Below are 13,479 nucleotides of genomic sequence, written 5' to 3' on the forward strand. Positions count from 1 at the left end.
AAAATCCTGCTCCTGCACTCCCAGAGGGGCTGGCAGGACCCAGGAGCACAGCCATGGGCAAAGCTTGGGCCACATTAGTGGGTGCATGGTGCAGGCTGTGTCCCTTTAAAACAAAGGCTCAGGAGATGGCTGAAGCCTGAACAGAGGAAGCAGTTCCAGGGAATTACTAGTTGGATGGGAAAAACTCAGGACACCATCCCTTTAAATGCCCGGGACCAGGAGTCTAGTAGTGTAGAGTAGGGCAGGGCCCCTCTCTCTCCCAGCCAACTGGGAGGAGCTCTCCGTAGGAGGGCAATATATATGATGCCTTCGCCCTCAGAACAGGGAGAGACTGACAGGAGAAAGAAGCCAGCCCCAGAATGCTGAGCTCCCACTAGGAAGAGCAGGGAGTGGCAGCTTGTAAAGTTTTGAGGTTCAACCCAGACTAGTAAGGGGTTGTGTCACGACCTGCCCTAGAACGCTGGGTACTTTAAATGCTATGCTGCTCTAGCTCACTGCCCTGACACCAACAGCCTGCCTGCAAGCATGCAGGTCACACCCTGGTTTCCACCACCCCGGTACTGTTTGCAGAGTGACCCCAACACCCCCGGCCAGTCCCATATTTGCCCAAAACCATTTCTTGCAGTGTCCAGCCCTCTCCCGGCACACTCACAGAAGTTGTTATGGTCGCTGCTCCTTTAAAGAGACAGAAACAGCAGCTTGTTATCTTGACTGGAGTTAACAATCGCTTCAGTTCACCCAAAGCACTGGGTTGGTTTAGATCAAAAGTAAAACAAGTTTATTTAGTCAAAAAGACAGCAGTTTTAGGTGAGTTCAAATATCAGGGAGAAAGATAGAAAGGGTTATAAACAAACAAAAAATATGCTTTCTAATGGCTAGGACCTAACTTAGCAAGCTACAGTCTCTGTTCAAGCAGGTGGAACTGCATTCCTTTGTCTAAAAAAAAAAAACCTAACTCCCCCTAGCATGCCTGGTTGAAACACATTTTAGTCATAATTCCAGCACATCTGTATAATCCTTTGTGGGTTAACTGTACATACATCACACCAGAATATTATTGATCAGTGAGCTATTAGTCTTCCAATGATACATCACATGACACCTTTTAGATACCAGATGGGTAGCCGTGTTAGTCTGGATCTGTAAAAAGTGACAAAGAGTCCTGTGGCACCTTATAGACTAACAGAAGTATTGGAGCATAAGCTTTTATGGGTGAATACCCACTTCGTCAGACGCATGCCTGCACTTACTGCACAGACCAGAGTGAGAGATTATGCCATACACTATCAAAGAAACTGAGGAACCACCTGATCAGCATCCTATACAGCAAACAGGAAAACCTCAAAAAAGAGCTCTCCAACCTAGAGACTTTCATAAATAACCAACCTTCCACACAAATGGACTTTACTAAAATAAGACAGGAGATCTACATTACACACTTCACCTCTCTACAAAGGAAAAAGGACCGTAAGCTGTCTAAAATCCTACCTGCCACATGAGGCCACAACAGTGGTACCCCTAACTCACCTAGCAATATCGTCAATTTATCCAGCTACACACTCAACCCGGCAGAAGAGTCTGCCCTATCTCGGGGACTCTCTTTTTGCCCCACCACCCCCACGAACATGATACAATTCTGCGGTGATCTGGAAGCCTACTTTCGCTGTCTCCGACTCAAAGACTACTTTCATGATAACACTGAACAGCGCACTGATACACAGATACCCCCCCCCACCAACAGCACAAGAAGAACAACTCCACATGGACTCCTCCTGAGGGTCGAAATTACAGTCTGGACCTATACATAGAATGCTTCCGCCGACGTGCACAGGCAGAAATACTGGAAAAACAACATCGCTTGCCTCATAACCTAAGTCGTGCAGAACGCAATGCCATCCACACCCTCAGAAACAACCCTGACATTATAATGAAAGAGGCTGATAGAGGAGGTGCGGTTGTCATCATGAACAGGTCTGACTACCAAAAGGAGGCTACCAGACAACTCTCCAATACCAAATTCTACAGGCCACTTTCCTCAGATCCCACTGAGGAATATACTAAGAAACTGCACCATCTATTCAGGACACTCCCTACACTAACACAGGAACAAATCAACATACCCTTAGATGGCTTCCTAGTGGGAGCTCAGCATTCTGGGTCTGGCTTCTTTCTCCTGTCAGTCTCTCCCTGTTCTGAGGGTGTAGGCATCATATATATTGCCCTCCTACGGAGAGCTCCTCCCAGTTGGCTGGGAGAGAGAAACCCTGCCCTACTCTACACTACTAGACTCCTGGTCCCGGGCATTTAAAGGGATGGTGTCCTGAGTTTTTCCCATCCAACTAGTAATTCCCTGGAACCGCTTCCTCTGTTCAGGCTTCAGCCATCTCCTGAGTCTTTGTTTGTACCAATGTTCCTGGAGCGAGGTCTTCTGGCCCCTTCTATGCTTAAAGGGCCAGTATACCCTGTTACTGCCTCACTTCAGTGAGCGCAGCACCAGGATGGATACAGTAAATTGAGTATTTTGCGATAGGAGAGGAGTGAGAGGAGTAACTCAAATACAGATAACTCTTCCTTGGTACTAGCACCTACCACACATTGTGGAATGCTATGGTGTTGGCAAAATCAGAAGGAGATGGCAGCTACTGCTTTCAGGCAAAGCAGCAGGTGTAGAGGATCCTTGGGGAAAGGAGAGGGCTGACAGATAGGTCTCTCACTGAATACACAGAAGAGAACTTTGTATTATTCCCTCAGACTTTTGCTGGGGGTCAGAGGCCTCCTGAAAGATTTCCCATTACTCCCATGGGCCAATCCAACTCTGTACACAAACACTAAAAACAAGGAAATCATGTTAAAGTGACATTTTGCACCCAACCAAGTTCCAATTTCCAAGCATTAGCCCATTACAATCCCAATACTCAACCCCACTAACACTTCTAAGTCCCTCACACTGATTTTCAGTCCAACATTACTACCTCCCTCCAATGGACACATCAAAGACCTGAACTATCACACTGCAACACACAACCTGTTCTCCAGCCTTCCAGTGCTACATTGTACTGGAGATTAAAACTTGTTACTAAGCAATCAAAATAATACCCATAATCCACAGCTCCCATGTAGCGGTTTCATGCATAGATCATAGCGAGCTGTCTGGCTAGTCCTTATTTGTCAGTGCTATGGTCTGTGCTTTAAAGAGTCCAGCCCCCATGGCAAGGTCAACAAATTAATTTCTTAATTGGTCGCTTTGTCACCTGCCAAACCCAGGGCTATAGCCCTGCTGGTCCTAGTTATACTACTGTAGTACAGTGGTTCTCAAACTTCATTGCTCTGCAACCCCTTTCTGACAACAAAAATTATTACATGACCCCAGGAGGGGAGATCAAACCTGAACCCGCTCAAGCCCCACCACCTCAGATGGAGGCAGGGGCTAAAGTCGAAGCCCAAGGGCTTCAGCCCCAGGCAGGGATAGGGGGGCGCCTTGGGCTTCAGCTTCAGCCAGCAAGTCTAACGCCAGCCCTGGTCTAATTCCAGGGAATTACTAACGCCACCCCATTTTGGGGTCCTGACCCACAGTTTGAGAACTGCTGCTGTTGTGGATGCACAGGATAGTAGGGAACATAGGATTTCCTTTCAGGGACCAGTTCAGCTTTGAAATCTGCTACCATTCAGTAAAGGGGAATATTATTATTGTTGTTGTTGTATTATTGTTATTATTATTAGAGGGGAAGTCAAGATATGTTGCTTTTATGGAGACCTTAAAGGACTCTTGTTTAAGAACTTATGCTCACACACATGAAGAGTGATTGGTGTAATTTATGGACAAGGATTGCTGCCTCTTCTTATTGAAGCATAAGAGGAAAAAAACGACTTGCCGGAGCCCTATATCATTTCATGTTCTAATATGCAGACAAGCCACAGAGCGCTATCATTTCCACTGGAGGGTTGTACATCCTTTACGTTTAATGGGGGATACTAAGCCTCCTGAATTCAGAGAAACGTTGGGAGTTGTATCCACCATAAATATATTTTTGAATGAATTTCTAGACCATTGCTAGGTAATTGAAATCATTTTTTGCTGTCCACCTTTGCTCATGAAACTGAAAAGATGACCTCTTTGGAGTCTTGTTTCATTTGCCAAAAACATTTTAATATGCCATTTCCCTTTATTCATTTGGTCAGTAAATTTACATATCCAAATCTAGCCACAATGAAAAATAAACTTTCAAACAGAATAATCATAAACCAACAGCTATGAACTTTCCAATTAAAAATAGGGGTTACTAGAGTTTTTCTTTGGTTTTGTTTTCATGATAGTGAGGCAGATATTGAAACATCCACATGTTTAAAAGTTGGAAGGCACCAATTGAACCGCGACAATGTTAAGTCCAAAAAGATGTTAGCATTGTACTACTAAGCAGTGTCACTGTCATGTAGTTCACAGGAAACTCACTAAATGGGGGGCCCTTGCTTTTGGGCTTGTGTGACCCAGAGAGGTTGTGCATGACTCCTGGGCTACCCAGAGAGATTCCCCTTTGGATATGGCCATGTAAGGCTCATTTTGACCTTACATAGCTAACTAAACCTGTCACTGGACGGAGTCTGGCTCATGAGAATGAATGTAGAGGATATACTGAGCGTGCTCGGTGTGTCCTCCAATATCCAAACCACGTTAGATTCTTCACTGGCCTATTGATCAGTCAGCTAGCACAGACATCAACATGGGCTGAGAACCCAGAGCAAAGTCCCTTGACTGTGTTTACAGAATAGCAGGTATAAGCTAAAGGGAAGGAGCCCATGGAGATGAAGAATTCTTTCTTCCTGTTGGGGAAGGGGAGGCGTTAGGATGAAGAAAGTACTAGAGTAGATACAGAGGGAGACCCACACATGTTCCCATCTCTAGATGATACGTGAGCAGCCCCAAACTCATCTCTGTACAAGAGAATGTGGAAGAGGCCTCCCCGCTCAACAGGTAAAGACTTTGCAGGCCTGTGGGTTTTGTTTGTTTGTTTTTGTTTCATAATAAAGGCACTGAGGTCTTGCATTCCTCCCACACACAACCCATTGGAATCCTAGAGAAGGGATTAATTAACTCCTAGATCTATAGTAACACCTGTTGTTCATGCAACCCTAGCAAGTGGAAAAGTTGAAACTGATAATAGGTGCTTGGATGGAGTGGTAGGAGGAATTAATTTACAGGTGCTTCCAGCTTCATTATTGTTGGGAAAAACCCCGGAACAAATTACTATATTAAACATTTGTTTTCTCCAGATGTATAGCATCTCTCACGATCAGGTTGATAATAATGAGAATTATGATTTATCTGAAAAGAGGCTGAAGCCAGTATTACACTAAAGTGCTGAATCCATTATTCTGCAGATATTTGGCTCGAATAATAACATTATTAACATAATCATTGCTCGAATTGCAATTGTCCATTCCGTCATAGACCTGGATGTTCCTAACCTTGTCATGATAGGCACAAATCCCACCTGCAACAAGACACAAAGTAGTCAATACAGAATTAAAAACAAATAAATCTCATCCAGAAGCTGTGGTTTCAGCAAAAATCCATCTAATTGAACCTATAAAGTCTTTTGGAAAATGATGCATTGTGCTGTTGTGTAGCTGCATTTACAGAGTACTTGATTCTTAACAGGGAGTTTGCAAACAACTTATTATTTGTTTATTTATTATTTATATTGCAATAGCATCCAAAATGTGCTAGATGCTCCCTGAATGCAGATGGGAACATGGTCTTTGCCTTAAAAATGTATAATCTAAAAAGGCAAGGACAGGTGAAGAATGAAATAAAAAGATGCAACATACACCCGGAGTAACCAGAGTGATGACATACTTGTTCATTACAAGCTCCCCCACTACTAGTCTTGTGTTCACAATTTAACTACATCTCCTACCTCCCTACCACCTTTCCTTTTTATTGACATTTAAATATCACAAGAACATTTCTCTTCATATTTAATCATGTAAAACCCTTGCCTTAAAAATATGATTTATTATTTGTATTACACTCCCTCCTGGAGGCCTCAATCAAGAAAGGGGCCCCACTGTGCCAGGCACAGCACAAAAACAGCCCCAACAAGTCTACAATCTAAAAAGACAAGCCAGAAAAAGGATCTGAGCCCCTGTTTCAGTTCCAGGGCCCTTACTCCCCAACATATGACCCCTCCGATCCACTTAACAACCAGTTCACTTCCAAGACAGACAGATGAGGAGAGACTTAAACCCTGATTCAGCTCCTCTGAACTCAATTGAGAGGTTTTTCCACTGCCTTGTATCAGATCCAGTGGGTATGTCTACACAGCAAAAAAAAAAACCCCGCAGCAGCAAGCCTCAGAGCCTGGGTCAACTGACTGGGGCTCCTGGGGCTTGTGCTACAGAGCAAAAAATAGCAGTGTAGATACTCTGGCTCAGGCTGGAGCCTGGTCTCTGAAACCCGGTGAGGTGGGGAGGGTCTCGGAGGCTGGGCTACACCCGAGTGGGAACATCTGCTGGTTTTAGACCTGGGCTCTGAGACTCAGTGATGCGACTTTTTCTTTGAAGTGCAGCCATACCCTAGTCAGCTAAGGCCTGATCCTTCATCCACAGAAGTCAGTGGATTATTGTCATTGAGTTCAATGAAAGCTAGATCAAACCCCTAGCTGGTACTCTTCATCCAACCCTGAAATGGGTTAGTCATGCATAACTTCCTCTGTCCTCCTCCCCAAGCCAACGTGCCATGACACGGCAGAATGCCAGAATCCCAGGATCAGCTATTCAGCCCCCAAAGTGTTCTAGTTTCCCACTCAGCTGTGCTACAGGAAAGCTGTCAAGTATTTTAGGATCCAAATGTAGGTTATGGATTTTGGTGGCGGCTCTGTGCTCCACTGGCGAGGGCACTGCACTGAGAGTCAAGTTCTATTGCTGGCTTTGTCACTGGCCTGCTCTGAGACACTTCACTGCTCTGTGCCTCTCTTTTCCCTCCTTCCCGTCTTCTGGCTTGTCTTTTTAGATTGTAAGCTCGTTGGGGCTGCTTTTGTGCTGTGCCTGGCACAGTGGGGCCCCTTTCTTGACTGAGGCCTCCATGCGGGACTGTAATACAAATAATAAATCATATTTTTAAGGAAAGGGTGTTATGATTAAATATGAATAGAAATGTTCTTGAGATTTAAATGGCAATAAAAAGGAAATGTTTGTTTCCATGTAAACAGTCTGCTACAGTCTTAATCTCAGCTAGTAAAATCTTAAGAATGTAGTGAAAGCGACTTTTTAATATATAATGTTTTATCTTGATAGTGTCCTTTTAACTTTACAGCACATACTGTACCTCTGAGATATTGTTGCCATGACCAGGTAGGGTACTTTGTCTGTAATGCCTTAATTCCAGTAACTAGAATAGTTGCACCTTGCATTATATGTTCTTCACTATCCCAGGCTCCAGGAATCGAATTGTAGTGTGTATGAACCTAGAAGATTCAGACAAAAAATTCAGTCTCCTTAGAAACAAAAACACCACTTTTGTTTTCTGTTCTTTATATTTTTAGCCCCCAATTCAAGGACGTATCCTTATTCAGGACGACATTCAAGCACATGCGCTGGTGTTTTCCTGAACAGGAATAGACTTAAGTATGTACATAAGTTCTGTCCCGAATGTATAAAGTAATTTGCTAAATAAAGTAACGTATAAAGTAATTTGCTAAAGTAAAGCCTTAGTGCATAATATTTCTATTTCAGTACTTGGGATTTTTATTTTTCCTGGTCTTCCTTCTGTACCTGCATCAAGCCATATTGGTTTCTTTCACGGTTCCAGCCATCAACTAGAGTAGCTCCAGCACGACTTTCCACAGACATGATTGCAGCAATGAGTGCTGGTTCTATGCACAGATTTCTGGCAACTCTCATAATAGGGACTTTGTATCTCTTTAGACGTACTACGTCTATTTCAGCAATCTTTTCTGCAGCCTGAACCCCTGTAGCAAATGCAAAGGTGAATGTGGTTTCTGCATGTAATTAAAAAAAAATCACTTTACAGATAAATTGGCATTCCAAAGCCATCATTTGCTGATTAGAAAGATGCAGCCATTTAATGTGGATCAACATATTTGAAAAGCCAGTGCAGTCCTATTGGTTGATAGTTTTTGAAATCCAGAAGGCAATAACTATATATCTTTATATCTCTCTGAATCAGTAACAAAAGGGTTGGGGGCAGCCCCTGTAATTCTTAGGAAGCCTTTGATATCTCTTTCCTCCTTAACATTTTCCTGATCCAGTCTTTTTTCAGACTTTCCTTTCAATCAAAATTTGACAACCCTGATTTTCAGAGATGCTAAGCACTACGGGTCACCGGTACTAGAGTACTTTTGAAAAACTATCCATAAATTTATAAGAAAGAGAAACACCATAAAGATAAATATGTTAAATGATTTGTATTTTAAAAAAGCAACACAGCAAGCTACATTAACACTTAAATCCCCCTGCAAGCAAACTTTAAAACAGTTGATAACATATGTATTTAACATAACTTACACTATGTAGTAGTTTTCAGCCCCAAAAGTTTTATGAATTTACACTACATATAGGAATCACTTCACACATCAGTAAAATACAGCCACCTCTACTCAGAAGTGAAGCAATTGTTTAAGAGCATAAGGCAACAACACAGGACAGAAAGTGGAGAATACTGTATCCAATCAAAATGGCAAAGGGGAACTTAGGTATACAAAATGGATTTATCCAATTTGGAGTTTGATCAAGACAATGGGTTTAGCAGCCCTCTTCTTACAAAAGTTCTCTGGGATCTTTCATGACTAAATGTGGAAGGGAACTCTGTTTTACATCTCATCCCCAAAAAGTTACCTCCAGCCTCTTAATACACTCTGGATCACTGGATCATTACTGACTCTGAGGGAAGAGTGCTATCTACTGAATCATTTTCCTGCCATGATGTTCCTTGTAGGCCTCCTTTCCAAGTACCTACCCAGCCTGATGGTAGTATAGTTAGATCATGAATGGGAAATGGAATGAAAGCAAAGAGTGGGAACCTCCCCCTTGAAACCTGACTGGCTTTAAACAGGGCCCACCACCCAATGCACTTCAGTCTTAGTTGTCCACGTTTATCTTCAGATCTTTAAGATATTACAAAAGGAGAAATACTGGCTCCATTGAAGTCAATGGGACTTTTGCCATTGACACTCAGTGGGGCTAGGATTTCACCCACAGCAAAATATTGGATGTTTTCTACATGTTGCAATAAAATGCTGGTATTTCCTTTTCCTTCTCTAACACATCTTCTTTTCCAAACAGAAGTGCAAGTGAAAAGATTTCTTACCCACAAAACTTAATCTCCTCAAAAAATGTAAAGGAAATTGGGCAAGAATTCCCAAAATGGGGCACTCAAAGGAGGAGTAGGATCACCACAGCTCCAGGGTCATCCTCCTTTGATTTGGGCCTATAAAATATGTATTTGGCATGTCACAACTGGCCAGTTTGTTCAGCATGTCAAGACTCAAGTTTGATTCCAGGTGTCTTGTTTCCCAATCTAGGAGGGGTCTGGGAGTGCTGAGGAAAGTGTGTGCTCAGCACCTGTATGGAGATAACGCCACTAAAAGCCTAGCTGATTAAGGAGCAGTGTTGACTGGAAAGGGATTATGTCTGCTTTTCTTTGTTCAGAGGCTGATTGCTATAAATGTGGGACCTTAAAGGGGGGTTCCTCAGAGACAGATACAGAAGACATAGCTAAGAAAGGCTGCCATTTGAAAACAGTAGGCCTTAACACTTGGCACTTCCCCTCACCTTGTTTTGTAGACTCAGTATCACTGTCTACCCTCCAATTAGCCCTGTATTTCTGAGCACAAACAGAAGTGTGTGCACTGAAGTACAGCCAATCAAGCAGTGAATGATACCTACCACAAGTTGGGGTTTGTACAGCTCCGCAGGAAATCACAGGGGTTTCCATAGTACGTAAATCACCATAACATCCATAACTTACAGAAGGAGCTAAAAAGTTAAAGGGAGATATTAAAAATAAGATCTTAAGACTGTATTGTTGAGACTGTTGCAAGCATGAATTAAACTTATGCAGAAAGAACACCTCCACACTGACATTTCTGTTGTATTTTACTAATTTATATTAATAGCACTATTAGCAGCATCAGCATCAATGGCACCTTCAACAAAATCTAATATCCATTAATTGCCTTCTTCTAATATTACATATTGAAGTCAGTAGAGCCAAGACAATTTTTATCAGCTGAGGATCATAGAATCATAGGACTGGAAGGGACCTCGAGAGGTCATCTAGTCCAGTCCCCTGCACTCCTAGCAAGACTAAGTATTATCTAGACTATCCCTGACAGGTGTTTGTCTAACCTGCTCTTAAAAATCTCCAATGATGGAGATTCCACAACGTCCCTAGGCAATTTATTCCAGTGCTTAACCACCCTGACAGTTAGGAAGTTTTTCCTAATGTCCAACCTAAACCTTCCTTGCTGCAATTTAAGCCCATTGCTTCTTGTCCTATCCTCAGAGGTTAAGAAAAAACATTTTTCTTCTCCTTCCTCCTTGTAACAACCTTTTATGTACTTGAAAACTGTTATCATGTCCCCTCTCAGTCTTCTCTTTTCCAGACTAAACAAACCCAATTTTTTCAATCTTCCCTCATAGGTCGTTTTCTAGACCTTTAATCGTTTTTGTTGCTCTTCTCTAGACTTTCTCCAATTTGTCCACATCTTTCCTGAAATGTGGCACCCAGAACTGGACACAATACTCCAGTTGAGGCCTAATCAGCGCGGAGTAGAGCAGAAGAATTACTTTTCATGTCTTGCTTACAACACTCCTGCTAATATGTCCCAGAATGATGTTTGCTATTTTTGCAACAGTGTTACACTGTTGACTCATATTTAGCTTGTGGTCCATTATGACCCCCAGATTCCTTTCCGCAGTACTCCTTCCTAGGCAGTCATTTCCCATTTTGTATGTGTGCAACTGATTGTTCCTGCCTAAGTGGAGTTCTTTGCATTTGTCCTTATTGAATTTCATCCTATTTACTTCAGACCATTTCTCCAGTTTGTCCAGATCATTTTGAATTTTAATCCTATCCTCCAAAGCACTTGCAACCCAGCTTGGTGTCATCCGCAAACTTTATAAGTGTACTCTCTATGCCATTATCTAAATCATTGATTAAGATATTGAACAGAACTGGACCCAGAACTGATCCGTGAGGGACTCCAATCATTATGCCCTTCCAGCATGACTGTGAACCACTGACAACTATTCTCTGGGAACAGTTTTCCACCCAGTTTTGCACCCACCTTATAGTAGCTCCATCTAGGTTGCATTTCTCTAGTTTGTTTATGAGAAGGTCATGCGAGACAGTATCAAAAGCTTTACTAAAGTCAAGGTATACCACATCTATCACTTCCCCCCCATCCACAAGGCTTATTACCCTGTCAAAGAAAGCTATCAGGTTGGTTTGACATGATTTGTTCTTGACAAATCCATGCTGACTGTTACTTATACATCCCTTCATATCTCTATACCTGAGCAAATGTCCCAACTCATGAACTTATTTCAGTGAACTTCTTCTATCAAACTCCTACAAGCATACCATACGTCCTCTGAGAATTTATCTCCAGTGAGAATGGAGGACTACCCATCTCCTATTGGCAATGGATCCTGTGTCCATCTGTGACATAGTGAAGTTTTGAAGGAAAAACAATGAATCGCTGGCCTGGGCCTTGCCAAACTGTTCTACTTTCTAGAAAGTGGGGAATTAACTGAACCCATCAGCCAACCAAGGGCATTTATGACCTTAGCTAAGAATTAACACAAGTTGTTTTTGTGATCCTATTCTGCTATCTAACCTATACTTTAGCATTTATAGTTTAATAGGCTTACGTGGAAGGCAAGAAACCTCACACCCAAAAGAAGAGTTACCCATATGGTAGATTTTACAGCTCTATATAATAGGAGAACTCAGATCTGATTGCATTCCCCCTGCCCTACAATAATCTCTTGCCAGTGTTGCTTTTGACTAGTGAAACAGAAATAACCCCCAAACTCACCAACAAGGACAGCAAGGCCCAGAAACATCAGTGTTAGTAGCATGGGGATGGTTCTTCTCAGGCACCCAAGACAGTCTGAAAATTAATCAAACTCTGCAAACATGAAGAATTCAAGAAAGTTTCCAATGTTACTAAGAAAAAGTTCACCCACACAAATGGCAAATTTTACTCAAACCACATCCAAAGACAGGCTCATTGACTTTTTACCCAGTCTAGCACACACTTACTACTTAGTCGGGACTTACTGTCATATGGACTTCAGCATAATACACCCTGTACTTGATAGTATTTGAAGGATCAGACCATTATAGTCTGTCCCTCTACCCATTAAATCAGTAGCAAACATTTTCATAGATCAGACCAATAGTGAGCAGACTTTTTGGTACATATCATTGTTTTTTCCATGAACAGGAACTGGCCATATAGTCACATTTTAACATATCTTATTTTTTTCCTCAAAGATTCCTTTTATATAAATCATTTTAAAAGTCCATCAATTGCTTCATTATCCTTAAACAGACACACAATGACAGTCACTAGATTACTACAAATAGAATGTCACTATGAATAAAATTGAGGATTCCTCCCGCTCCGAGGGAGTACAATATGAATGAGTTCAGACTCACCTGTCTTCAGTCTGCCTTGTCCTGCAAGACCGATCACTTAAAGAGCTTTATATATACTAAGGTGCCCCACCCTCTGGCTTTGGGAATGTTGAGTTCTACCTAGTGTGATGACATTTCCTGTAAAGTTTAAAAACTATAATAATAGTAATGCTTTGAACTCATATAATGCCTTTCATCCAAGGCTCTCAAAGCACTGCCCTTCATTATTTTATTATGCCTCAGAATAAGCCAGTGAAGTAAATAAATATTATATCCTTTTTACACAGCTGATGCACAATAAGTGACTTGCACAAAGTATAGCAGTGAGTCAGTAGGAAAGGCCACAATTGAATCAGAATGCTATTATTTTCCTGCTGTACATCCCTAGACCACACAGCTAAGAAGGTCTCTGGCCCACTGATGTTACTTTTCAATAAATCTTGGAACACTGGGGAAATTCCAGAAGACTGGAAGAGTGCTAATGTTGTATCAAAATTCAAAAAGGGCAAGTGGGATGACCCGGCTAACTACATATCAGTTAGCCTGACATCAATTCCAGGAAAAAATAATGGAAAAGCTGATACGGGATCCAATTAACAAGAAATTAAAAAATAGAAATATAATACCAATAAACATGGTTTTATGGAAAATAGCTCTTGTCAAACAAACTTGATTTCATTCTGCAAGGAAATTACAAGTTTGATTGATAAAGGTAACTGCGTAGGTGTAATAAACTTAGACTTTTGAAAGACATTTGATTTAGTACTGAATGATATTGTGATTAAAAAGCTAGCACTATTCAATATCAATAAAGT

At 41.8% G+C, this 13,479-nt stretch overlaps 1 protein-coding gene across 1 annotated transcript; it reads right to left on the reverse strand.

Annotated features, from left to right (window-relative positions):
• Positions 1-5,343: 5,343 nt before the first annotated feature.
• Positions 5,344-12,102, reverse strand: LOC135875781 (lysozyme g-like). Its single transcript, XM_065400789.1, has 5 exons — positions 12,060-12,102; positions 9,904-9,993; positions 7,771-7,967; positions 7,325-7,463; positions 5,344-5,489 (listed from the first exon to the last, which is right to left on the reverse strand). Exons 1-5 carry the CDS (start codon positions 12,100-12,102, stop codon positions 5,344-5,346), a joined length of 615 nt encoding a protein of 204 aa, XP_065256861.1.
• Positions 12,103-13,479: the final 1,377 nt, after the last annotated feature.

The sequence above is a fragment of the Emys orbicularis genome, chromosome 1, assembly GCF_028017835.1.
Source record: "Emys orbicularis isolate rEmyOrb1 chromosome 1, rEmyOrb1.hap1, whole genome shotgun sequence".
Classification (NCBI taxonomy): domain Eukaryota; kingdom Metazoa; phylum Chordata; order Testudines; family Emydidae; genus Emys; species Emys orbicularis.

Bases quoted from the DNA above. Each gene is read 5' to 3' on its own strand.
- LOC135875781 (XM_065400789.1), bottom strand. From the start codon at position 12,102: ATGCTACTAACACTGATGTTTCTGGGCCTTGCTGTCCTTGTTG. The intron at 9,994-12,059 runs GTGAGTTTGGGG...TTAACTTTTTAG, and splicing joins GGGCCTTGCTGTCCTTGTTG to CTCCTTCTGTAAGTTATGGA. The intron at 7,968-9,903 runs GTAGGTATCATT...CATTTGCTACAG, and splicing joins TGTACAAACCCCAACTTGTG to GGGTTCAGGCTGCAGAAAAG.